Source organism: Dipodomys merriami, unplaced genomic scaffold (genome assembly GCF_024711535.1).
Source record: "Dipodomys merriami isolate MVZ:Mamm:240054 unplaced genomic scaffold, mDipMer1.0.p SCAF_3, whole genome shotgun sequence".
NCBI classification, from domain to species: Eukaryota; Metazoa; Chordata; class Mammalia; order Rodentia; family Heteromyidae; genus Dipodomys; species Dipodomys merriami.
Genome location: NW_027204492.1, coordinates 28,706,985 through 28,734,350, shown reverse-complemented (window position 1 = coordinate 28,734,350; position 27,366 = coordinate 28,706,985). Strand labels below are relative to the sequence as shown.

General features: G+C 42.0%; 2 protein-coding genes across 4 annotated transcripts in view; both read left to right on the top strand.

Moving 5' to 3' along the window:
• Lonrf3 (LON peptidase N-terminal domain and ring finger 3) overlaps window positions 1-2,188 on the top strand; it is a 39,264-nt gene extending 37,076 nt beyond the window's left edge. For all 3 annotated transcript variants that reach the window (XM_070039844.1, XM_070039843.1, XM_070039842.1), the window contains one exon: window positions 1,373-2,188. In XM_070039844.1, the coding sequence (XP_069895945.1) occupies window positions 1,373-1,528 (156 nt within the window). In that variant the 3' untranslated portion in view covers window positions 1,529-2,188. The remainder of the gene's footprint in view (window positions 1-1,372) is intronic.
• An 18,275-nt stretch (window positions 2,189-20,463) lies between these two features.
• Ct47c1 (cancer/testis antigen family 47 member C1) lies at window positions 20,464-23,799 on the top strand. Its single transcript, XM_070039324.1, has 4 exons — window positions 20,464-21,517; window positions 21,968-22,036; window positions 22,205-22,350; window positions 23,688-23,799. The coding sequence occupies exons 1-3, from the start codon at window positions 20,464-20,466 to the stop codon at window positions 22,303-22,305; spliced, it is 1,224 nt and encodes a 407-aa protein (XP_069895425.1). The 3' UTR covers window positions 22,306-22,350; window positions 23,688-23,799.
• Window positions 23,800-27,366: the final 3,567 nt, after the last annotated feature.

Here is a 27,366-nt window from a genome sequence, read left to right as displayed (position 1 = left end):
TATGGTTCTTTACATCCCTAAAAGCAACTTTCTGAAAGTTGTGGGAAGAAAACTCATTGGGGTTTAGGAAGAAGTAAGTTACCAATATCTAAAATATATACTCAAGAAACAAAAGCAAAATTGTGGTAAAGGGCTGATAAGGAATGAGAAAGTTCTTTATTAAAGGGAAAGCTGGAGGTAAACGTAAATGTTTTCTTTCTCTTTTACTTCTTTTCCCCTTTAGTATTGAAGGTTAAACTCCGCCTCAAACTTGCTAGGCAGGTTCTGTACCATAGGAGCCATGCTTTCAATCCTTTATGCTTTATTTTTTTTAGGTAAGGTCTCATTTTTATGCTAGGAATGGTCCTATTTATATTTCCCAGGTATCTGGGGTGCTATGAGACACAGATTTTATTGGGATGGGGTCTTTTGTGAACTCTTTAATCCAAGCTGGCCTCGAGCTTCAGTCCTCCTGGATCTCTACCCCCCAAGTAGCTAGGATTACAGGTGTGAGCCACTGAACCTAGCTTAATGTAAATGTGTTTTCTGACTGGCATTTTTGCAAAATGGGGTTACTGTTCTTAACTGTGTCCATGTCTGTGTCTGTGTGTAATGACATGGTATATTCAGACTATTATATTCAGGTAGAGCAAGAAAATGAAGGGATCTAAGAGACATATCCAAATAAAGGTATCATGGGAATCAAAGGCCTGTGTGTTATATGTGTCCATCCAAGGCATCTAAATCAAGTCTCAGAAGTAGAAAAGACTAGTAAATATTCCAGCTTATAAAATTACACTGATTAGGAGGGGCATGGTAGATTGGTTAGAACATTGGTTTGTTTGTTTTTAACAAGTATCAAAAATGACTTTGAGTAAATTCCTTCAAATGACTTTGAGTAAATTCCTTCAAATGAGATGGAAGACCTCAGTTCTAGAAGGATAGTTCAGCTCTGTTGTAAGGGAATATTCAGGGATTTAGGCTCCTTTATCACAAAGCTCTACCATAGTTAGAATGTTACTTTGGGGAAGGTAATCACTATCATATCTATAATCTTGCTAGGAGAAATAGGGAGAAAGAAGCAAGGCAGAGAGCACGTGCTTTTCCCAAAATAGAAATTTGAAGCTACACATGTCACTTCTTTCTACATCTTAATAGGTAGAATTTTTGTCCTATGAACTCATGGAGTCTGAGGTGGGCATTCTCCCCTCCTTCAACGGCGTGGCTATACACCCAGCTAAAAGAACAGGAAATAAGTATGGAGGCAACTAGTAGTCTTTTCTACATATAGAAGCACTTCAGCCTGGGGTGTTTGTTTAGGGCACTTGGATATCTGAAAATTGATATGGCTTGCATGGAATTAAGATGAACCCAATGTGTTTCTCTATTACAGATTAATCCAAATGGCCCAGCCTGGTGCTGGTGGATGTTAGCTGTGCTTCCTTTGGAAAATCGAGCACAACTCCCTTTTCTAGCAATGAAGTCCTTAAAGGATCGCCTGAATGGTATTAGCCGAGTCCTGGCCTTCATGTATGGACATAAAAAATAGCCACAGTGGAGTGTGTGAAGATGGGAGGTCTTATCAGTATATCTAATTGCAATAACATCTTAACAAAAGGGACTACCAAATAGAAGCATTACCACCTATTGATCACACAGAAATCAAGTAGAAAGATCAAAAGAATGTGTCCTGTTTAAAATTTTCTGTTTAAAGATAACTCCTTGACATGCTGCCAACCATATCAACAGCAAAAGCATTTAAGAGCCCAGGAAAAAACAATTGGAAGTTTAACATAAAAGTGTCTGAAAACCTAAAGTGATTTTGCTTTAGTTTTTTTTTTTTTCTTTCTTTCATAGACGAGTGACTGTGTGGTTGAAATGAAAAGACACTAATAATGTTGTTATAGTACTTCAGTGACTTGAGGTTTCATTCCAATGGTTCAGGTTTTTTAGAGCATTGTGTAAAATGTTCAGAGTTTTTCCTTGTTTTAATACTTTATTTTTTGCACTACTGTATCCGTTTTTTTCTATGTGTGTGTTTATAACTAAGAGAACATTACTGAAACGGTCATTGCTTTATTTATTGATGTGGTTTACCATGCATCCAGGGGAAATAACGGAAGTAGAAATGTGTATTTTTTACATTGAACCCAGCTCTTGAACCATCTTCATATTTGTCCAAGTGGATATTAAAAGACTTTCAGAATAATGCTAAGATCATCTCTTTTCACAAAGTCCACGTTTTCAGTTTGAATTAAACATCATAAAATACTTAAATGAGCAGATGCTAGGTTTATTGTGTAAAATCATCCATTTCTGTGTGTAATGAAAAGTAAGACTGAAAAAATATTGCTCTATAATGAAAAGATAAATCAGGGAAGTGTCAAGTTTTTTGCAATCTATTGCAGACAAATATTGTATGCACAATGCAGAATAAGGCTGAAAGAATTATTGCTCTAGAATGAAAAGATGAATCGGATAAATGTGGAGGCTATTTTGTCTTTTCTTTTTTAATACTGGGATCAAACCCAGGATGTTGCACTTGCTAGGCAAGTGCTTTGCCACTGAGCTACATCCCAGCCCTGTGCAATCTATTATAGGCAAATATTATCTATACAGTCTGGTTAGAAGTATTTCTCCTCAGTGAAATTAGGAATTGGATTTTAACTGTTTAACTTTTTAGATGGAATGGTTTTGTTTAGTGGATCATAGATGTTCTCAACTAGCCTGCATACCTCACTTCTCAGAGTTCAAAGATCTGCATTTGAATGTGCCAAAACACTTGAAGGACCATTTGTTTTTAAAAGTGTACAGTTAGGTCAGATAGGGTAAAATTCTTACAGTGCCAGTGGCTCACACCTGTAATTCTAGCTATTTAGGAGGCTTAGATCTGAGGATCATTGATTGAAGCTAGCCTGAGCACAAATGTCCATGAGACTTTGATCTAAAATTAACCACCAAAAAGCTGGAAGTGGAACTATGGCTCAAGTAGTAGAGCTAGTGTTGAGCAAAAAAGCTCAAGGATAGTGCCCAAGCCCTGAGTTCAAGCCCTAGGACTCTCTCTCTCTCTCTCTCTCTCTCTCTCTCTCTCTCTCTCTCTCTCTCTCTCTCTCTCTCTCTCTCTCTCTCTCTCTCTCTCTCTCTCTCCCTCTCTTACACACATACACACACACACACACACACACACACACACACAAAACTAAGCCACAGTTTTATCTAAATAGTGCTTTTTCTAGTTGCAATGGGCCAAAGATTTCAGCACAGGGGGAGAAGAGGGATGAGGAGTTGAGGGCAAGCACTAGCTTGTTTAATGCTGATTTGTTTCCTTCAGTGTCAGAACTTGAAAATCCCCAAAGTGTGGGTATGTTGTAATGACAGAGTGAAACATTAGAACTATGGAGAACTGAGTTGTTACCATTATCATTATACCTTTTTTTTCTTTTGTAGGCCATGGGGCTTGAACTCAGGGCCTCAGCTCTGTCCTTGAGCTTTTTTGCTCAACACTAGTGCTCTACAACTTTGAGCCACAGCACCATTTCTGGTCTTCTGGTGATTCATTGGAAATAAGAGTCTCACAGACTTTTCTGCCTGGGCTGGCTTCAAACTTGAATCCTCAGATCTCAGTCTCTTGAGTCGCTAGGATTACAAGCATGAGCCACTGGCATCTGGTGACATTATACTTTTATATGCATTACTTCATAATGTTTATGAAGGCAGTTTTGATGCATTGTTCACATAGAAACTATCCACTGTTACGGTACGAAGGTCATGCCATGACCTTCAAGTAATCATTCTTATTTCTTCTATCACCACTGCTAGTCAGAAACAGGCAAGAAGGGGGTTGAGATGATCCAGGTACTATAATATAGGCAAAAGCTTAATGATCATCTGCACTTGATTAATGGATACTATTCTTTCAGGGCACCATATTACCAGATTTTGTTTGTTTTCATTTTCTCTCAACTTACTTTCTTTGAATATTTTACTATCTTGAAGTACTTGTACAAAGGAGTTGCCATTCAACCGAGCAGTTTACAAATACAGTGCATCTTGCTCAATGTCACCCCTTTCATCATTCTCATGTACCCTACCCCCAACCCACCCCTTCCTTCACTTTTCTTAATTTTAGGTTATGTATTGATTTTTGCCATTTAGCAAAGCAGTTTATGTAAGCAATACATCTTGATCTTTGTCATCCCTCAACATCCCACTTTGACCCACCCCTTCCCTTATTTTTCTCAATTTAGTGGCATATACAAAGAATTCTTGCCTGCATTCTCTCCCCTTCCCACATTATCAGGTTTGATGTTGGGATTGGTCTGAGCTGGTGCAGAATGCTATATATGGAATGGAGGTATAAGCTTGGTTCCTGTATAAGCAAACAAGATCCAGACAGCAGGAATAGACTTCCCTTTCCCCAACCACATGGTTATAGCACAGTCCTAGTGCAGTATCCTGTTCCCTAATGTAAATACATTAAAGAAAGGGGATATAAGCCTCTTCACTTATTACTACATACATTACTTTGGGCAGTGATTTAACTTTTGTTGAACCCCACTTTCCTCATCTACAGCATTAGAGTTGTTAGGGACATTAAATTAAATGGGTCAGAAATCACTTAACACAGTGCCTCTACTGGGCGGGGTAGGGGGGGCGCTTTAACAAATCACAGCTATTACTACATTAGTTATACATACATTTTCATAAGACCACCTTTATACAATATCTGCATACAATACCTTTAACTTGTCTGCTGCAGGGCTCACAAAACACCTTAGGACTTGGACCAAAAGAATCCAAATGTGGATTGGTGTGATGGACCTTTTTATTTTGCCAGTCCTGGGGCTTGAACTTAGGGCATGGGCAATGTCCCTGAGCTTCTTTTGCTCATGGCTAGCACTACCACTTGAGCCACAGCTCTACTTCCAGCCTTTCTAGTAGTTCATTGGAGATAAAAGTCTCATAGACTTTCCTGCTTGGGGTAGGTCAAATCATGATCCTCAGATCTCAGTTTCCTGAGTAGCCAGCATTACAGGCATGAGCCACTGGCACCCAGTGTGATGGACATTTTTGGTAAATGATTACATTGCTCAGAAATGGAGAGAATGACTGTAGGAAGGAAAGAAAACAGTTGTCATAAATGGAATAGACAGCTGTGGTTTATATAATCTGGAGGCTTTAAGGCAATGGATGCAGAAGAATCTCCCCACCTTGAGAATAACTCAAGTTCAAACATTCTAGAGCATCAGGGCATTTGAAGTTGGATAGAGAGTAGCCTCAGAGTTCTAGGTTGTTAAGTAATTTTGAACAGTGCTCCATTGGCATAGATTCCAGCAAGGGAACATGTGATTCAGTATAAGGCTTAACTTTTACTTTCCTAGTTTCCTTTTTGTCCTTTTTTTTTTTCTTGGTTAATGCCTTGGCTAGGCCAGTAGGTGACACAAATACCCTTCAGCCCTATGTGGGGTCCTTAAAAGTAAGCTCTGAGTACTGCTCCATTCAAGCTCTGGATGAAAGCTGCCGTAAAATGATCACTCCTGTCCCTATCTCAGCCCTACTTGTCCTCATCCATGAAGACTACAAGATTATAACAATGGTACATTATTTATGTGTAAATTTTGATTCTCCATTCCTTGGAAATGAAGAAAAGCTGAGTCTTGGACACAGCGGCCACTCCAGAATATATAGGAAGAATATAGATCTATCTGTCAATTAAGGGCAGCAAACAATTACAGTGGGAAATGGGGAGGTGGATCAAAGAAGAGAGACTTTGAGTAGATCAATGGCCTGTCTCGAAGCTGAGTCTACAAAGCAAGTACATTACTTCTATTTACACAGTCTACAGTACAGGAGCATAAATAGCAGAAGTCTCTCTCTGATACACGTTTCATTCATTGAAAAATGTATGTGGCTCTGAAATTTTTTTTAAATTTTTATTTGAGGGGAACTTTGGGAAATATGTAGTCCAGGATACAAAAAGCTGAGTCTGAGGATGCCGGTGGTTTACCTATTATAACAACTGGAAATTCTCATTATATGTACAGGTGGCAGGTAGAAAATCTGATTAATACAGAGGCCTCTGGAAATGAATTTGAGACTTCAGGTTTGCCCTAGTTCAGACGCTTCCAGCTCTCTTCCACTATGTGTTGTCAACTTCCTTGCCTACTAGCCATTTCACTAGTCTGGACATGACAGTGAAGATGGTCCTTTAGCATAATACATACACAACTAAGGGATACTTTCCACTTCATTATTTCTCCTTTTAGAAAACTCACTTGGCTTACTTGGTTGGGAATGTATAAATACAAAAGAAGAACAAGAAACCCAGGAGACAAATGGAAATTTTTTTCTGAGGTAGAAAGCTTTTCAAGCATTCCCTAGTGTGAAAGACCACATTGTACTTAAAATGTACTCAATTCCTTGTTGAATCGTGGTTTACTTTTCTGTTATTTCACTTTTTTATTAGGAGAAGGGGGGAAGGTCAGCAGAGCAAGGGTTTCTATAGCAACCTGGCATTGGCACCTCTTGTAACCTATGAAATCATTAAATTGAGAGGTGCAACTAGGTCAGAAAAGAGCTTTGTGGGAATAGGCTGACCAACGGTTATATAACTGGGATAAATGAAGGCCAAAGCTCATTCATCCAGGAGTAGGCAAGCCAGACTGGCAAGTGCCTGAGGCTGTGTCATACTACCCTACCTTCACCTGGAGATGAGGGGCACAGAGTATGTGTCTTATCTGTGTTCTTAGGATGGGAGATGGTGGGATAAAGAGTGGAAGGGGGAAAAATGGAAAAATAACCTAAACTTGAGTTAGGAAATTGATACTACCCACAGTGGTCCCTAGCTAGATGGTGCTTGTTGCCCTGTGACCCTGGTAGGTGTGAATAGGCCTCTTTGCTGGGGTGGGGAAAGAGGGGAGGGAGGATACCTATTTCCTCTATAGCCAGTTATACTTCAGTGTAAAGTGCTGAGTGGCCCTACAATACACATAGACAAGAATGAGCATGGCATGCTGGTAGGAATGAAAAACCTAAGTTGAACATGCTGGAGGCTTACCCAGTTCAGATGTTAAAGCTCTGTGTTTGGGAGATACATGCTTTCCCTTCCTTATTCTCCCCCTACAACCCATTCTCTTTCCCACAACCCATTACAACTGGAAATTCCCATTATGTCTACAACTGGCAAATAGAAAATGAATGATTTAATACAGAGATTGCTGGAAATGAACACCCACCATTAGGTTCTTTTTATCTCTGCAACACCTCTGCAAACCAGATGTAAATAGATTAATCAGCCCAGTTTCACCCAATGTGGGAATTGCAGTGCATTACATAATGTAGTGATTTTTTTTAAAATTTTGCACCTGCTCATGAGAATAGGGTTTGATGCATTCTATTTTCTCAGCATTCTGTGGGAGGAAAGTGCATTGCCTGATTCACACTAGCCCCATCACACGGACAAAGTACCTATTCTCACCAATCACACAAATTCTGAGACTGGTCTTCGGAGCAGCCCAATTCCTGGATTGTAGAAATGACTTCTTTGGCAACCCCTCTGGTGTCTCAGTACCCACCTCTGCCTTCCGCATTCTCTAAACAGCACACTCAGGTGCCTCATTTGTCACTTTTGAGCACATTTATCAGAGCAAAGACAGGAGTAGAGGACTAAAGAATGTATAACTTTGGGGAAGTGGTGAGCAGAGAGGTCAGTTGGAGACAACAAGCAGAACCATAGCAATCATGCATTGGTGCTAATACTAAAGTCCAGGGTCATTTCCAGCCTGCTGAATGACCTTCAGCCCTCTATGAGTCACAGCTTCAGTTGAGTCATAGGCACTAAGACAGAGGCTGTTTTCTGCTTGTGGAACTTCTTCCTCATTCCTTCCTCATATTCTTTCAAGCTAACTGAGAAAGACATGACACTGACCACAATGACAATCATGACATTCTATGGCTTTAGAATCATAGATTTGTCATTTACCATCTGTGGACTATTTACTCATATACCATTGGAATAAAATAGCACTTCAAAGTATATGACAGGAGTATTGTGAAGTTTAAATGAGATAAGCCATATAAAGAATTTCTGAGTCTTTGTCACATAGGCTTAAACAGTAGGACTTGTTATGAAATGACTCCAGAAATTTAATTCCAACATATGGGAATATACAGTGCTGTATAGCAGTCCATAGAATATTGTGCTCCAGAACATAGGGCTAAATTGTCCTTTGGATCTTAAAAATCCATTTCATGTGAGTTTGATCAGTGAAGATCATTTCCTCAGAATCTCATGACCCTGGAAGAAGAGGCAATGATCCAGTCCACCTTCTGCACAATCCTAAGCACACGCCAGCCCATAGACGGGCACATACCCTACCAAGCCATGCATATCTCTGATCTTCTCTAGCACTTGGTAAAGAGCGTATGAATACACTAGTTTGACAGGCTTCTGTTGAGAGTGGAAAAATCTTGGGGTTTTCTGTATAACTGCTAATGAGATGGTTTGGTCGACCCCTACAGAGAGAGAATGTTGCTTCTGTCAGTAAAACCTGTTCCTTGGCCATCCTGTTGCTCTCAAATTGAAGACTACTTACTTTGCTCATTTCTTTCTCTACAAACAGCACATTTGCCCAGATTTCTTTTTTAATCTCCCGATGTTTCCTTTTTTTTCTTCCAGAGAAAAGAAAGTCTGTCAATAGGGTTCTATGAAATGTGACAACGTCTTTCCCACAACAGATTCAGACAGCCAATTTCAAGGAACAGTATGCTTTTAATAGTTCCAGAAATTAAAAAAAAGGATTAATTTGCCACATAGCCTTCCATATCCCTCATTGTAGTCATAGGAAATCTCCAAGCTTCCAGTCTCCTGAGGCAGTCTTTTTGTTTTGTTTTGTTTTCAGGAACAAAGCTTAGGCAATAGTTCATACTCACAAAGCGCAAAACAAGATCAGTGCGGATGTTTTAATTGCTCCAGACCAAGTCATCAAAGAACTATTGTGTGGGTTCCTCTGAAGCACCCCGTTGTGCTCCAATTGCGAAGCGCAGACGCATGTAAACACTGATGGCAAAGTATGTGCGCTCACCCTCGCTGAGCATGCTAATGACATGCTCACCAGCGAGGCCACCTTCTCCAGTGGGTTGTGGCAGAACTCCTGCCGTGCCTTTCTCTTCCCCAACAATCAGGGGCATGGGGGAAAGTTCACAGTGCTGATGAGATTTCATTTCTTCTCATAAGCACATAGATGTTTGTTTTTTTTTTTTTTACCAATAATTTAGAACACATTTCAGCTTCCTCACCTTGGGGGATAATAGGAGACAGACGGAACAAACATTTCTGTAATGAAGGAGTTTTGGAATTGTTGTAGGATGATATTGAAAATAGAAAGGGCTCATAGAAATTATATAGTTTAAAATCTTCATACGTGTGTGTGTGTGTGTGTGTGTGTGTGTGTGTGTGTGTGTGTGTGTGTGTGCCAGTCCAGGAGCTTGAGCTCAAGGCCTGGGTGCTGTCCTTGTGCTTTTGTGCTTAAGGCTTTTTTTTTTGAACCACAGTGTCATTTCTGGCTTTTTAGTACTTAATTGAAGATACGAGTCTCACATACTTTCCTGTGCAGGCTGGCTTTAACCTGAGATAGTCAGATCTCAGTCTCCTGAGTAGTTAGGATTACAGATGTGAGCCACCAGTGCCCAGCTGTCTTCACATTTTTAAACAAGTGAATAAACTAAGACCCAGAAAGATTTGTGTCACTTACCCAAGGCCACTATGTTTATTTAGTGCTAAAATATAATCAGAATAAGAATCCAGGCCTCCTGACATTTAATTCATTGTTCCTTCCAGGACAGCATGCTACTTTCTACTACATGTAATGCCATTAGTTTATTTATTTATTTATTGTCAGTTGTGGGGCTTGAACTCTGGGTTTGGGTGCTGTCCCTGTGCTCTTCAGCTTAAGGCAAGTGCTCTACCGCTTGAGCCACAGCGCCACTTCCGGTTTTCTAGTGATTTATTGGAGATAAGAGTCTCACGGACTTTCCTGCCCAGGCTGGCTTTGAACCTCAATCCTCAGATCTTAGCCTCCTGAGTAACTAGGATTATAGGCGTGAGCCACCGGTGCCCTGCCTGCCATTAGTTTATCTTACATACTAACAGCTAGTACTTATTATTGTCATTCTTGTGTTTGTCAGAAGTTATACCAAGTACTTTACTATATTTAACCCCCAAAACAATCTCCAGAGAGAATGAATTTGATTGTTCCCACTCTATAGATGAAGAGATAGAGGCTTAGAGAGGTCAAGTAATGGAACTAAGTTGTACCATACAACTATTCCACTCATTAATGTACTAATCCAATTGATCCAAACCAAGAAATAGAATGCTCAAACTAGAGAAGACGATCAGAATCTCTCAGAATGTCAGAATTCTGTGTACATTTTGTTAAATTTTTGTCCTGAGAAGACAAGTGCATTATCACTTACAAGTTTGTTTCCGGGAGACTCTTCTCCCTGCTGAATGCTCTCATTGCCATTCACCATTATGTTCAGGAATGACAATGAGATGAACCTTTGCATATATGCACAGGATCAAATAAAAGTGGGAGAATGGAAATTCAAATATTGACTGATTTTAAAAAGCTGATTGGAGGGCTGGGAAGTTGGCTCAGTGGTAGAGCACTTGCCTTGCATGCTCGAGGCCCTGGGTTCGATTCCTCAGTACCACATAAGAAAAAAGCCGGAAGTGGCGCTGTGGCTCAAGTGGTAGAGCACTAGCATTGAGCTGAAGAGCTGAGGGACAGCATCCAGGCCCCACCACCGGACCCCCCCCCCAAAATAAGCTGATTGGTAGCTCACACCTGTAATCCTAACTACTCAGGAGGCTGAAATCTGAGGATCATGGTTCAAAGCCAGCTTGAGCAGGAAAGTCTGGTGGATGCTTATCTCCAATTAGCACCAAAAATACATAAGCAGAGCTATGGCTCAAGTGGTAGAGTGCTAGCTCTGAGCAAAAAAATGCTCAGGGACAGTGCACTGAGCTGAGTTCAAGCCCCAGGACTGGCACACAAGAAAAAGAAAAAGAAAGAAAGAAAGAAGAAAGAAAGAAAGAAAGAAAGAAAGAAAGAAAGAAAGAAAGAAAGAAAGAAAGAAAGAAAGAAAGAAAGAAAGAAAGAAGAGAGAGGAAGGAAGGAAGGAAGGAAGAAAGAAAGAAGAGAGAGGAAGGAAGGAAGGAAGGAAGGAAGGAAGGAAGGAAGGAAGGAAGGAAGGAAAAGAAAGAGAAAAGGAAAAATAAAGAAAGCTGATCCCACAGAAGTTCCTTGTAGAATGGGACAGGCAATTCAGAGCAGTCCTGTGGTCCATGTTATTGTTCTGCTTATCAATGGTTTACTGTATCCACAGTCTTACTGTCCACTTGACAATGAAGTTCGAGTCAGATATCTTAACTATAAAGTGGGTACCACTGGCTCATGCCTATAATCCTAGCTACTCAAAAGGCAGAGATTTAAGACCAAGGTTCAAAGCCAGACTGGGCAGAAAAATTCCATGAGATCCTTATCTCCAATGAACCAGCAAAAATCAGAAATGGAGCTGTTGCTCAAGTGGTAGAACACCAGCCTTAAGCAGAAAAGTCAAATGAGAGTGTGAGACCTTGAATTCAAGCTTCAGTACTAGCACGTTTTTTTAAAGATATCCTACTTGTACCACTTTCCTTACTCCTCAGTGGGTTAACACAGTTGGAACTCAAATGAATGTTCACAATTGAGAAAGAACTAAGGGTGACATGCTATAAAGGATGTTTCTGTGAAACATTTTGAGAAACAGCCAGAAGAGAGTTCCTTGCATGAACAACAGTTGCAATTTTCTCTTGATGCTAAGACTATAAGTAAATTAAGTTGGAGTCTGTGTTTAACCAGACTAAATTCTGGGTCTATCTTCCCTGGGCCCTTTGCCATGGATCACAGAGGAAACTCAGCTTTGGATGAATGTTTCGTTGGGGAAGTGGAAAGACACTGTTCAAGTGTTAGTGTGGGAACAGCAGGCGATGGGAGCTGAGCCATCTCCCTCACTGAAGGGTGACCAGGAAAATAGGAAATTACTATGCACAGTGGATTGTGGGATTGTGCTTTGTTGGCAGCTGGTAAGTGGTAGAGCTGGAACAGAGACCCAGGCAGGCTGGCTCCACAACTACTAGGTTACGCCGGCTTTCAGGGTCAGGCCTCTGTTAGCGAGCATACTCCCTGTTCCTGCCTTTCCAGTATTTGCTGCCCATGAATGCAAGGAGTCTCTTTCAGTCTCTCTTTTCTCTTTCCCATCCCTCTCTCTCTCCTTTCTCTATCTTTGTGTCTCCCCTCTCCTCTGCCCTGCTTCCCTCCCTCTCCCCTCCCCCTCCCTTGGCCCTTCTTTCTCTCCTCCTCCTTCCTCTGCTCGCCTCTCTCCCTGGATCCACACTTCCTGGCAGACAATGGGTGTTCATGACTGCCAGCAACCCCATGGTTTAATGCTCCAGCTTCTGGATGTTAAGAAATCCTTCTCTTTCTTCAATCAGGATTTTACCACATGGAGATGTGTAAGGGAACTTCTCAGATGCATTTCAAGTATAGGCTCCTGGCTGCCTTCTCCATCCCATGGGTGTTTTTGCCTCCAAGTCTTTGCTCTCTTGTTCCCAACTCACTGCTCTGTCTCCATCTACCTCGCCCCAACTTCTACCTCTTTTCTATGAGGCCATCTCTGACCACTCTACCCTCAAAGGACTTCCTCACTGCTCTTCCTCTTGCTCTGTTTCTTTGATCCTTTTCAATTATATCAAGGTCGTCTTGTTCACTACCATAACTGAAGGCCTGACACTACAGACAATCCAGTGACAAATAGTAGCCTGTCCTATTACTTGAGCCTTAATCTCCCCAACTGAACTCTCAGGTGCTTGAGAGCAGGAATTGTGTGCTGAGGACTCATGATTTATGTACCACACTCGATGTTTTAACTAACTCTTTTAACATACTAACTCATTTAACACAAGTCGGTGAGGCAAATGCTGTTATGATCTCCGTTTTCCATGTTAAAATATCCACTGACGTACACGGAGGTTAAATAACTACCCAAGAGTACACAGCGGCTAGGTGACAGAACTAGGGTCACAATGGGTATATCTGGAATTTTAAAAAGGGCTCTGAAGAAAGGCTACCCTGTTTATTTTTTATTATCTTTAAGTACTTATCCAAAAGGGTTCCAAGTCAACATATCAGTTAATAAGTATAATGCATCTTGATCAAGGTCACCCTTTCTGTATCCACATCTTTCCAACACCACCCACCCCTTCAAGTTACGTGGCTCCATTTTCACATACGTACATTGAATATTATCACTCCATTTGCCCACCCTTCCTTTCTCCATTCCTTGTTGTGTTCTCTCTGGACCTGAGGTGTCTTGAAAGGATTTGGAGAAATGGGAATATTTCTAGTAAAGGTACAACAATGAGATGGATGAAAGCTAACCACACAGATAAATTACTGATTATTACATTTCCCCCCTCCCCATGGCCAAGAATGCTTTCCTTTTTAAAGGTTTGACTCACCTGTGGCTCATGCCTGTGTAATCCTAGGTACTCAGGAGGCTGAGATCCAAGGATTACAGTTTGAAACTAGCCAAAGCAAGAAAGTCCATGAAATTCTTACCTTCCACTAACTACCAAAAAAACCCGCAAGTAGAGCTGTGGCTCACATGGTAGAGTGCTAGCCTTGAGCACAAAAGTTCAGGGATAGCATCCAGGCCCTGAGTTCAAAGCCCAGGACAAGTGGCGGGGGGGGGGGGAAACCTTTGCAAAAGACATTATTTTTTAAGAAAAAATCTCCTATAGATTTCTTTAAGAATGAAGTACCTTTCAAACTGATTCTGATCTTCACTCTCTGTTCTCTCCCTTGCCAGTCTCTCTCTATCTAGCTGCCAGTCTAGTGTAAGACCCAGATGGAAAAGCACTGTAGCACTTGTAACAATCTGTGTGTGTCCTTTTAACTGCTAGGTGTCTCCATGGTTGAGTAGTCTGGGGAGGCAATTTGTTGCCAAGAATTACCAAACAAATTGTTTGAAGTTTTGAATTAGCCCTGGTAAACCTCTGGTTCACCTTCAAAACTGCAAAGGGGGTTGTTGGGCTGCAGGCATGAAACTTCCTGAACTACACCAGGGAGCCATCTCTGGGATTCTTTGCCTTCCAGTCATTTAGAGTAGGCAGCTCTGCTGATAGTCCTGCCACAAGAGTCAACAGCTCTTCTAGCCACATATGTGGTAGAGCCAGGAGAATTGTGAGTTCCAGGTCAGCTTGGGCTACATAGAGAGACCCTGCCCTCAAAAAGCCAACCAATGGAAAAAGAATCCCATTCTGCTAACCACTTGAGAGAGAGAGAGAGAGAGAGAGAGAGAGAGAGAGAGAGAGAGAGAGAGAGAGAGAGAGAGAGAGAGAGAGAGAGAGAGAGAGAGGAAATATTGATATATATCTTATCTATCCATCTACCTATATAATCTATTGATCTATCTAGAAACTTGCTTAAGAACATCCTGATGTTTGCCCTCACTTTACAAAAAAGTGTATGGTTATTATTAAGATGATCTACACTAGGGTTACCATTTCATAAGTCAGGTAATGAGCACATTTCTTTTTGGAGACTGTCACCCCTTCCTTTGTTCTCTTCCAGTTTCTCACCTCCTGTCCCTACCCCATAGTCCATTTTCAACATAGAGTGTTCCTCACTGTTTTGAACTGGGATCTCAGCTGTAAACTTTATTGGGCCTTTCCAAGTCGTAGAATACCGTGGCTAAAGAGTCTTCTGCATTGTCCTAGAGGAATGTATGGGGGCACCAGTGTAATGAAGGATTAGTAGGTTGATGGATGGCTCCTGAGGATTGTAAGCTACAAAGGCCCTGGGAGGAAATATTTTCCTGAGGCATTTTTGCTACCTCTTCTGTGTCTTCCTCTCCATTTCATTCCAAGGCTAATGGCCATGCATGTGGAGCTCTTCTACAAATACTCTTTGAGCATAATCCACTTTACATAATGCATGCCTTTCAAAAATAAGCATCCTTAAAACCATGTTTGTGTGAACAGAGCAGCTTCCATTTCTGTGTGAATTCCATTTCTGTGAGGATCTAAGATGCCACCTGTCAAATCATATGATGCAAAATTGCTATGTAGTTTTTCCTTAGATACTCAAATGATGCTACCCTTACCCTTTTACATGTAAGAAAACTGAGGCAAAGTGAGTCTAAGAAAGAGACAATGGAAATAGGTTACCATGGTAAAAGCCTGGGGAAATTCTGGGTGGAGGTGGGTTAGAAGAAATGAAGGAAGCTTTCAGGTAGATATCCTGTTACTGTGAACTTAATAGGGAAAGAGAAGAAAATAGGATTGGAATTTTCCTGGAATGAGAAAATCTGCAGTCAGTGTAATAAAAACAAAAAACGAAGGAAGGAAGGTAGGAAGGAAGGAAGGAAGGTAGGAAGGAAGGAAGGAAGGAAGGAAGGAAGGAAGGAAGGAAGGAAGGAAGGAAGGAAGGAAGGAAGGAAGGAAAAAGAAAGAAAAAGAAAGAGAGAGAGAGAGAGAGAGAGAGAGAGAGAGAGAGAGAGAGAGAGAGAGAGAGAGAGAGAGAGAGAGAGAGAGAGAGGGAGAGAGGGAGGGAGGGAGACAGGTATCCTTGTCTTGGAGTAAAGCCAGATCTCTATTCTGATACAGAGTCACATTGCTCCACCTAGTGACAATCTTTAGATAGTGCATTGAGTGTCTGCAGTAGCCAACCAGATCCATTGAATTAGAACCTTGAAATGGAAATGGAGGGGAGAAGTGGTTGATTATAAAATTAATATATCATATTAATGATATATATGCTATAATATAATATATTATATATCACATATGATATATATCATATATATTAAAAGAAAAAAAAAGAAAAGGCTGGGAGCGGTGGCTCACGTCTGTAATCCTAGCTACTTAGGGAGCTGAAATCTGAAGTCCACAGTTCAAAGCCAGCCTGGGCAGGAAAGTCAGTAAGACTCATCTCCAACTACTAAAAGCTGGAAATGGAGCTGTGGCTCAAGTGGTAGGGTGCTAGCTTTGAGGGGGGAAAAAAAGCTCAGGGACAGTACCCAGGCCATGAGTTCAAGCCTTAGGATCAGCACATACAAAAAGCTTCCTATGGTGCTCTAATGTGCTGCTATTTCTGAGAATTACTGACCAAACTCATGCTTTCCCTATGACATGGTGACTTTGTGATGCCAGTCACTATCTCAGAACATACCTGGGAAGGCAGTAACCCAGGCCCTATCTTTTGCTTTTTGCATTTGTTCCTCAGTAAGTTCGTTCTTCTCCCTTTCCTTTCTTCCTTCCTTTCCTGTCCTTTCTTTTCCTTCTTCCCTCCCTCCCTCCCTCCCTCCCTCCCTCCCTCCCTCCCTCCCTCCCTCCCTCCCTTCCTCCCTTCCTTCCTTCCTTCCTTCCTTCCTTCCTTCCTTCCTTCCTTCCTTCCTTCCTTCCTTCCTTCCTTTCTCAGTCCAAGATCAGTACTCTAGCTCCGTACCTGCTGCTTTTGTTAATTGGCTAGTGCTCCATCAACTGAGCCATTCCTCTAATCCCAATGATGGGTTCATTCTTTTTTTATTTTTTGAAAGGGGGTTCATTGTTTCCCATCAACGAATCGGGGAGTGTTTGTTCATTAAGTTCTGGGGACATACAGGGCACACAATGACTAAAGGCTCAGTTCTTATGGAGTTTGCAGTAAGGAAGAGAGACTAGCCAGTCTGTACTTAGGAGATGGTGCTAAGTAAGCAGCCATGACACTGAGCTAGAGCATGACTGTAGTCAGAGGACTCTGAGGAGATGATACTGAAGCTGAGACTTGAAGAGCAAAAACCAGTCTGCCATGGGAGAAGTTGCAGCAGGGTCTCTGTCAACCCACATAGTGTCTTTGATCTAAAAAGTAATTAGCTCCCCTCTAGACTCACACATCCCTGGTGACTGATGATAAATGCCTACTGGTATTGTGGTGGGAAAAGATAGTTTTCTCCAAGCAATTACAGCCTCTCACAAGAAGGCACAGTTTATCAAGAAAATTGTAGTTAGATTTCCACCAATTCTACATCTCAGTTGAGTATTTTTGTATCGAGAAAATGTGCACAATTTTCCATGGGATTTGGGGTAAGTGGATTGATAAAAAAGATGGAATTAATTTGGTACTGGTAGCTTATGCCTATAATCCTAGCTACTCAGGAGGCTGAGATCTGAGGATTGCAGTTCGAAGCAAGCCCAGAGCAGGAAAGTCTGTGGGACTCATCTCCAATTAACCACCAGAAAACTGAAAACATCACTGTGGCTCAAAGTGGTATAGCACTAGCCTTGAGCCAAAAAGCTCAGGGACAACACCCAGGCCCTGGGTTCAAGCCCCACAACCGACTCCCCCCCCCCCAAAAAAAAAAGATTGAATTACATATACCAGAAAAAACCTTATGTGTCCTATAAACTCGGAGACCAGTGGCAGGTAGGCACTAGATAACACAGGATCTTGTAGAGGAGTATGAAGATTTTGTATCCTATTTAATTCAGAAGTCAACGGATGCTTTCAAGCAGGACTACAAGAATCTAAATATTTCTTTAAAAATATCTCTTCTAGGGCTGCGAAGGTGGCTCAGTGGTAGAGTGCTTGCTTTGCATGCATGAGGCCCTGGATTTGATTCCTCAGCACCGTATAAACAGAAAAAGCTGGGAAGTGGCGCTGTGGCTCAAGTGGTAGAGCACTATCCTGGAGCTGAAGAGCTGAAGGACAGTGCCCAGGCCCAGAGTTCAGGCCCCACGACCGACCAAAAAAATATCTCTTCATCTCTATTGTGATGAGACTCTATTGGGGGTAATAAGGAGATTGAGTAGTCAGATGTTAATACTTTGGATTAGGATGGTAATAGTCAGAGAGCTGAGAAATGGATAGATTTGTGACACATTTAGGAAGCACATTGACAGCTGGAGGTAAAGAGGTAAAGAAGGCTACTAGATTTCTGATCAGAACACCTGGGTGGGTAGAAGTGTTATTTGCTAGAGCGAGAAGAACAAGTGAGAAGGAAGGGCAAATCAGGGATGGCATTTTAGCAACTTCAAGTTCAAAATATCTGTGAGATATTTAAATGGAGATGCCAAGTAGAATTTGTCGTAAAAATCTGAGGAGGAGCTAGGCATTGGTAGCTCAAACTTGTAATCTTAGCTACTCAGGAGACTGAGAGCTGTAGAGCACAGTTCAGAGTCAGCTTGGGTAGGAAAGTCCCTGATACTTTTATTTTCAATTAATCACCATAAAACCAGAAGTGGAGCTGTAGCTCAAAGTGGTATAGTGCTAGACTTGAGCAGAAAAGTTCAGGGACAGTGCCCAGGCACTGAGTTCAAACCCCATGACTGGCAGAAAAGAAAGAAAGAAAGAAAGAAAGAAAGAAAGAAAGAAAGAAAGAAAGAAAGAAAGAAAGAAAGAAAGAAAGAAAGAAAGAAAGAAAGAAAGAAAGAAAGAAAGAAAGAAAGAAAGAAAGAAAGAAAGAAAGAAAGAAAGAAAGAAAGAAAGAAAGAAAGAAAGAAAGAAAGAAAGAAAGAAAGAAAGAAAGAAAGAAAGAAAGAAAAGGAAGGAAGGAAAAGAAAAATCTCTCATCTATTATTGAACACTGAATGGCTTTGGAAATTAGTATTTGTATTTGTTGTAAGTTAGTCCTCTCTCTCTCCCTCTTTCTCTTTCTCAGTGGTACTGCAGGTTGAGCCAAGAGTCTACTTTACTATGTGCTGTACTACTTGAGCACACTCTCAGCCTTTACTGCTTTTAGTTATTTTTTGGAATATACTTTCCCATTTATGCCCAGGACAACCTGAACAGAAATCTAATTTAATGCTTTCCTCATAGTTGGGATGACAGGTATATTCCACTGTGCATAACATTAGCTGAGATGAAGTTGTGCTAATTTTTTGTCCAGGATGGTCTAGAACTTCAATCCTCCTGATCTCTATCTCCTAATAAACTACAATTCCAGATATGAGCCATTGTATTCAGATTGATAATATTGTGTGTGTGTGTGTGTGTGTGTGTGTGTGTGTGTGTGTGTGTGTGTGTGCCAGTCCTAAGGCTTGAACTTAGGGCCTGGGCACTGTCCCTGAGCTTTGTTGCTCAAGTCTAACAGTCTACCACTTGTCACAATTCTACTTCTGGATTTTTGGTGGTTAATTGGATATGAGAGTCTCACAGCCTTTGTTTCCCGGGGTGGCTTTGAATTGTTATCCACAGTTCTCTGTCTCCTGAGTTGCTAGAATTATAGATGTGAGCCACCAGTGCCTGGCACAAGTATAGGAATTTAGGAATCTTAGTTTGGATTCCTTAGGAAGTATTATCAAGAGGAGCAGCGGTGGCTCACATCTGTAACCCTAGCTACTCAGGGGGCTGAGACTGAGGATTGCAGTTGAAAGCCTGTGGGAGTCATCTCCAATTAAGCACTAGAAAAGCTGGAAGTAGAGTTGTGGCTCAAGTGTTAGAGTGCTATCCTTGAGCACAAAAGCTCAGAGATACCATCCAGCCCTGAGTTCAGTCCCACCTTATTACAAATCAAAGTATTTGTAATCAATCAGTTTTGATGATAGAGAACTCTGACAGTGGTTCCCAATCAAGCAAAATATTACTCTCACAATAATTCAGTTTTTTTGATTACTAGGCCTATAGTATTTAAAATATATGCACTTATTATATTTTTAGTTTTAATGGTAAAGTATTTGTGGAGATTTGATTTTTTTCTCTATTATGCAAGAAGTTTGTACATAACCTCAAATTTTCTCTGGATCCTATAAAGTCTAAAATGTTTCCTCTTTGCCCTTTAGAGAAGAAGTCCTCCAGTTTAGGTTGTCTCCTCCACATTGTGTGTGTGTGTGTGTGTGTGTGTGTGTGTGTGTGTGTGTGTGTGTGTGTGTGTAATATGTGCTGCTTCTGGGGACTGAACTCAGGTCCCGGGGCTTTTTTGCTCAAGGCTAGTGCTCTACTACTTGAGGCACAACTTTGCTTTCGGTCTTTTGGGTGGTTAACTGGCATTAAGTATCTCATGGACTTTCCTCTGTTTGCCCGCTTTGAACTGCAATGCTCAGATCTCAATCTCCTGAGTAGTATAGGCGTGTGCCACCAGTGTCTGGCTTGCCTCAATATAGTTATACAATATACTTTTATTATAAAATAATAAAAGCAAACAGTCAGGATGTGCATGAAGCTAACAGGCAAAGTAACAACACGTACTAAAGCTTCAAAGAAAGGTATGTAGCTGTGAGTAGTCATTGGATATAGAGCGTGTCAATCTTCACTTTTCAGCAAATCAGGTTACATATTAGAACTCATAAAGTAGGTGTGCAGCCATTTGTTGATGCTTCTACACTCTACCTCCCTTCCCCGCCCCTATCACCATATAGAATCCCCCCCCCCACACACACACACCGATTTGACTTCTAAGGCAATGTTTGGTTGGTCAATCCAGCGATTGAACCCCCGCTTTTTCTATAGAGCATCACTAAAGGCAGAGTTGTCCCTTCAGCAGTTGGCTGTTCCAAAGGCCCTCCCCTCCCCTCAGACTCCTCGTGTACGGGCCTCCTTACGTCAACGGGCCTCCTTACGTCAACGGCCTCCTTACGTGGCAGCCAGCTTGGTGGCCATCATTGTTGCGTTGTCTGCGATACCTAATTCCAATAGCAACGCTGTTGGGATACCAACTGGTGTCATGTCTGCCACCAGAAATGGAGATCCTACCGATGAAGGCCAAGAGGGCCGGGTGAGCTCCACTGGAGACTGGGCCCAAATGGCTCAAGAGGGTGAGGGGATGGGCAGTGGCTCCGGCCCACAAGAGTGCGATGTGGCACCGGTGGCTGGGGAAGCTGAAGTCGCTGGGCCCAGGGAGGTGGAGGCCATAGAGGCAGGGGGAGGCCCCGAGGAGGAGGAACGTAGTGAGCAGGCCCTAGTCCTCGCCCAAAACTTGGAGGGCAGTAATAACGATGAGGATTCTGACATCGGGCCCGCTGAGGAGGAGGGAGGGGACCAGAATATAAGCCATGGCCTTATAGTGGATGCCCGCCAATTCCCCATGGTTGGCTTCCGGTTCATGTTTCTGGACCTGGTCCACACCCTCCTACATCGTCTCCACTACAACGACCATATCCTTATCCGGTCTGACCACCACGTAATAGTGCGACCCCGCCCTCCTGCCCCCGATGGCTCTGGCGAGTTGCTGGCGCTCTCCGTACCCCAGCGGCCCAGGGTAATGGCTGCATCCCTAGAGGGTGAAGGCGAGGGCCCAGGTCCTGGCTTGTCTCGAGCATCCTCAATCCTGGCGCTGGAGGAACCAAGAGAGGAACTGGAAGCAGCCTTGCATTCTGATGAGCCATCGGAGGAAGTGTCGGTGGTGATCACAGAACAGGAGGCTGACGAGAAGGTAGAAGAGATGGCAGTGGGGATTGCAGACAAAGTGGTAGAGGAGCCCGCAAAGGACAGCGTGGAGTATGTCACTCTCTCCAGTGGTAAGAAACAGTGTGCAGAGGCCAAAGGTCAGACACTGCTGGACAGGGGAGGTGGGAAAACTGGGATAAGCAGTGGGTGGGAAGGGTGAGGAAGTTATACATGAGGCCCTGCCCCAACTTAAGGACAACTATTAGGATAGAAGCCCAATTGTATAAGCTCCCTGTAGCTTTGTCCTCTATCAACTACTGTTTATAAGAGCTGAGATTATTGATGTAATTTATGAGGACACAATGGGAAATAGGTGCCCAGAAGGAATGTGGGGGAAAAAATGGAAGGGGTGCGTGAAGGGGGGGGGGAAGCAACTGATGTACCTCATTTTGTGTTCATGGCTTTTTAATAACAATTCAAGATTCAGCACTGGGTGAAAAGGGAATGAATAGTCAAGGGATTGAGAAAAAGATCTGCTTCACCATAGAATGTGTCTTTGAGGCAAACAAATATTTTCCCAGCCAAGTTCTGCCCAAAACATGGAGAATGCAAACAGACCCAATGCCTTGGATCCTTTCCTCAAAAGACAGGTAATTAGCAGCACTGGGTGGGAAATTTATTGGGAAAGGGGAAACAAAGAATGAGTGCCACCGAATGGTACTTATCAGCAACAAAACTGTGTTTAACTCTCTTTAAAAGCTAATTTCCATCCTCCTATGAGTGCCTGCTCTCAAAGTCTATATTATTCTTCCCTAAAGAAATAACTCAAGAGCAGGGTGATAACCATAGTGAGGACAAAGAGGACATTGAAGAGGAGGATAAGGAAGGAGCAGAGGAAGACACAAAGGAGGAAAACTAAAGTAACTAATGTGGAACCAACATGTTACAGCTCCAGAAAATCTAGGTAAAAGTGATTGTAGTTTAAACTCAACATTCTTGCATTTCCTGCTTACTTAGAGCTTTATTGTTTTTAGTAAGTTAAAAAATACTTAAAATTAGGTCAAAATTCAACTTAATCTTCTTAGAATGTTACTAGAAGACTCCTATACCTAGTAATATAAAATGCAATGTGTTCTCAAATATACGTCATGGCTGCTGGTCTATTCTTCTGAGGGCTTTTGTCACTGCTGTAAGACTACTAACAAGTGGCAAAGGTCTAAGACTTAGTTTTTATTTTATTTTTTATTTTTTTGGGTCCGGTTGTGGGGCCTGAACTCTGGGCCTGGGCACTGTCCCTCAGCTCTTCAGCTCAAGGCTAGCGCTCTACCACTTGAGCCACAGCACCACTTCCAGCTTTTCTTTTTGCTTATGTGGTGCTGAGGAATCGAACCCAGGGCCTCATGCATGCAAGGCAAGCACTCTACCACTGAGCCACCTTCTCAGCCCAGGTCTAAGAGTTACTAATGGAGACTAATATGAGTGTGTGCAACAGTTCCCAGAACCAGCAATAAAAATGGTAGGGCAAGGCACTACTTGGCCTTCAATTATGTGGTGACAGAAATACAGTTCCCTGTCTTAAGAGACAATGCATTTTAGGGTGTTATCACTAACAAAGAGCAAAACAGGAATGTCAGAGTGACCCATATTTAATCATTAGTGCTTTGCTCATTTAGTTGTAGATATTTATATTTTATGTCAGTCAAAAGAAAAGAAAGTCACCATACGATTTTTTACCACTGGATTTGTAATTCTTAAAGTGTAATCCATATATATGTAAATGATCAACATTTTTCCCTTCTTGCATTTTCATAGCTGTGTATTTTGTAAGTCTTTCTCATATGGTAGCTACAAAAATCAAGGCTCTGAGAGGGTAGGAGAATATCTTTTGAACCAGCACAGGCTTATAGAGCTGGAGATATTTATTTAAATGGCAGAATGGTCTCCCAAGTAAAACACACACACACACACACACACACACACACACACACACACACACACACACACACACACACAGGCAGAATGGTCTCCCAAGTAAAACACACACACACACACACACACACACACACACACACACACAGAGTCTCAAGCACTTTTGGTGTCCACAAAGAGGAAGACATGATTATAGCCATTGGTTGTGTATGTATCCTTACATACAAGGGTTTGAATTTTAAGAAGGAAGCATGCTCCGTACTTACTGAGATATAGTCCAAATGCAGCAGCCATGCAAAAGGGACGATTATTTTCTTAGATTTTTCTACAGGTTAAGTGTTCTAATAGCTGTCAATTTTCTCTTATCTACAGTTAAGAATGGACAAAGAAGATTCCAATACTTACTGTTTCAGAAACCAACATCAACCCTTACTTTATGCCAAAATATATTTGTTAAGTATAATATCCAATAATATCTGGCTTTTCTGTATAGCTCTTATAGATACATTTTAAAGCAATTACTCAAGTTAAAAATTAGTTTGTTTAAATGAGTTCATTGAAATACAGGCAGCTTTCTTACGAGAACATTCAGATCTGTTTTACCTCTAGCTTTATATAAAAGGGATCACTTTTCATCAATTCAAACTTGTATTACAGTCAGAATAATTAAAATGTCAAATTTAAAATATTTTGTAAGGTGAGAGGTGAAGATGCATCTTTTACTAAAACAGTGTTGTAATATCCAATGTTTTCTGCCTTTTTGTTTAGCTATTATGGATGTATTTCACATGTTTGGTAAAAATTAAAAGTGAGTTTTTACGAAATGCCTGATATTTAAATAATCCTGATTCAAATCTCTTCTTTGAAATGTCTCACTCCTCTTTCTCCCTCTCCCTCCCCCTCCCCGCTTTTTCTCTCATCTTATTATATAGCCCAGGCTGGCCTCAACCTCTAGATCTTCCTGCCTCAGCATTTGAAGTGGGGTATATCACTATTCCTGGTTGCCCTGAAATATTTTAAGACAAAATGAAACAAATAAGGAAAGAGAGAGAATGGGCTTAATGTCTATACTGTGTAAGGGGATATACGTGATGTCATATTTGACCAGACTAGAAGATCACGAAGGGTGAACGCACAGGAGCTTGACACTAGACAGTCTCAATTTTGCACTTGGGTGCTCTCTTGTTAGAACATTTCTTTATACTCTGTAGGAGCACATATAATATTCTTACATACTAGCATTTTTTTCGTTGAAATTTACAAGAGAATGAACTGTGTTAAAGTAAATATTTCAGTGATTAGGACATTCATAATTTTGTACAACTGCTATTTCTAATTTCAAACCATTTTCCTCACTCCCAAATCCTATATCCACTAAGAAACAGGTCATTCTTCATTTCCCTTCCCCAAGTCCGGAGCAATCAACTATCTGCTTTTTTTTTTTTTTTTTGGATTTACATACTCTGGACATAAACGGGGTTCAAATCTGTCATTAATTTAACACTTGTTGCAGGCGCCAGGGCATCATTCCTGCAGGTGGAGGGGGGAGGCACTACTGGAGTTTGAACTCAGGGTCTGCACACTATTCCTTAGCATTTTCTACTCAGGGTTGCTGCACTATCACTTAAACCACAGTTCCACTTCTGGCTTTCTTCTGGTTAATTGGAGATTAGTCTCAGGGAATTGCCTAACAAGCAGACACTCCTACTGGTTCTTTCTTTCCTTAGAAGGCTCAATGCCTAGGATCTCATTAAAGTGAGCTACTCCTTAAAGGTCCCATCTCCAAACAAGAGTCATAAAGGAGACTGGGGCTCATTGTTTGAATTGGTACAGAAAAACAATTGAGTCCTTAACATCTCTGTTATTTTCTCCTATCTGTACATGGTGCCACTATTTCATTTTTTAAAAGTATATACATGCATAGAACCACATGCTGGCATGCATATAATCGTAGCTACTTAGGAATCTGAGATCTGAGGATCATGGTTTGAAGCCAGTGTGTGCAGAAAATTCCATAAGACTCATCTCCAACTAGCCAGGAAAAACTGGAAGTGGAAGTGTGGCTCAAGTGGTAGAGCACCAGAATTGAACTAAAAAATAAATAAATAAAAACCCGAGGAAGAGGTCCTGAGTTCAGACCCCACTACTAACACAGACACATACACACACACACACACAGACACACACACACACACGAAAGAAAACCAAAGACACATGAAGACCCCTTGTACAAAAGCTTCTTTTATTATTATTGTAAAGGTGATATATAAGGGGTTACAGTTACATAAGTCAGGTAATGAGTTTATTTCTTTCTGAACAGTGTCCCCTCTTCCCTCGTGTCTCCATTTCCTCACTGTATGCTGGGCTGTCTCATCTCTGCACCCCACAGCCTACCCTGCTCAGCTCCATCCAGGCTCTTCACACTCTTGACTCTGTTTCTTTGTGTCCCAGAGCTCTTTGCAAAGAAGGACCATGACTTATTCATTATTATTATTATTTCAACTCCTAGGTTTTATACTATGTAAAAGGTGTGCAAAACTAGGTAAACCACATTTAATCAAAACACTCTGCCTAGGCAAATCAAGAGGCAATGAGACCAATCAAGAAGACAAAAAAAAATGTGGCTGAGGATGAGCAACTGGAATCCTCACTCATTCACCAGTGGGAACACACAATAGTGCATACATTTTGGCAGTCTGGAAGTTCTAAAAAGAATTGTGATCCTAGCTACTCAGGAAGCTGAGATGTGAGGATCATGGTTTAAAGTCAGCCTGGGTAGGAAAGTCTAGGAGACTCTCTTATCTTCAATTGACCACCCCAAAAATTCAGAAGTGGAGTTGTGGCACAAGTGGTAGAATGGTAGGGAAGCTCAGGGTCAACACCCAGACCCTGAGTTCAAACCCCAGGACTGGCACAAAAAAAAGGGGGTTAAACCCTCACTTACCATATGCCTCAGCAATTCCATTCGTAGATATACCCCCTAGAGAAAACATAGGCTTGCTGAAAAGTTTTGATAGAAATGATCACAATCAGACTATTTGTAGCCACCAAAAACTTGAAATAATTCAAATGTCCATAAACTGATAAATAGAAAAACAGTATGTGGTGTGTCCAGGTAATGAAATACTATTCATCCAAAAAAAAAAGGAGAAATAGAGACTTGATAATGCTACAAACGAATGAAACTGGAAAACATAATGCTAAAAGATAGAAGTCATTCACAAAGGAATATATTGTACAAACTTTATTCATATAAAATGACTAGAAAAATCACCTAGAGACAGCAGCAAAGTGGTTGGTTAGAAGAGGGAGAAGGGAAATTCGCTCCAAACACGGTTCAAGAAACTTTGGAGCGTGATCAGGTGTTCTAAATCTGGCCTGTGGTGATAGTTGCACAACTAATTACTGTGCATACCCAAAGCCTGAACTCCACGAGAGAAACTGTACTCGGGTTGCTCATGGCTTGGCCCTCTCGGCCCAGATCAGAACTAGCACTGCTCTAGCTCGGCCCAAGCCTGAAATGTGGACCACCGAATACCTCATTTTGGAGGTGAGGACAAAGGGTCGGGGATGTCCTATCACAGCAGCGAAGATACACGTGTATCCCCACTGCCGGCCACCTTGGGGTCCTACAGCGGGGAGCAACTGTCGCGGGACGAAGGGGACACACACCAGGGTGCAAAGCACCTCTCCCCGCTAGAAGGCCTGGGGCTAAGTCTGCCAGTTTTCCTATAGGAGCAAAACCCGCCTGGAGCTGGGGGTGCAGAGAGGAGTCTCCTGCGCTGGGCTGGGGCTTCCATTGCTTTTGTACTTGGACAAAGCGTTTGGGTCGCGCAGAGCTACAGGGCCATGTGCGGTGCGGTGCGGGAAGCATCGCCTTTCCCGCTGGGGCCCCAAACCCTGAGCTTAAAACCTGCCCTCCCAGGTGCAGTGGCCGCGGCCTCTGTCGGAAAGCGAAGGCATGCGGCAGCGCCTCCTGGCGGTCAGAACCGGTCACAGCGGGCGCTGCGGCCCAGCGGAGCAGAATGCAGGGGAGCCTAACCGTGCCCAG

Coding starts and splice junctions, on each gene's coding strand:
- Ct47c1 (XM_070039324.1), top strand. CDS start 20,464: ATGTTTGGTTGGTCAATCCAGCGATTGAACCCCCGCTTTTTCTATAGA. Junction 21,518..21,967: donor GTATGTCACTCTCTCCAGTG/GTAAGAAACAGT, acceptor ATATTTTCCCAG/CCAAGTTCTGCCCAAAACAT. Junction 22,037..22,204: donor ATCCTTTCCTCAAAAGACAG/GTAATTAGCAGC, acceptor TCTTCCCTAAAG/AAATAACTCAAGAGCAGGGT.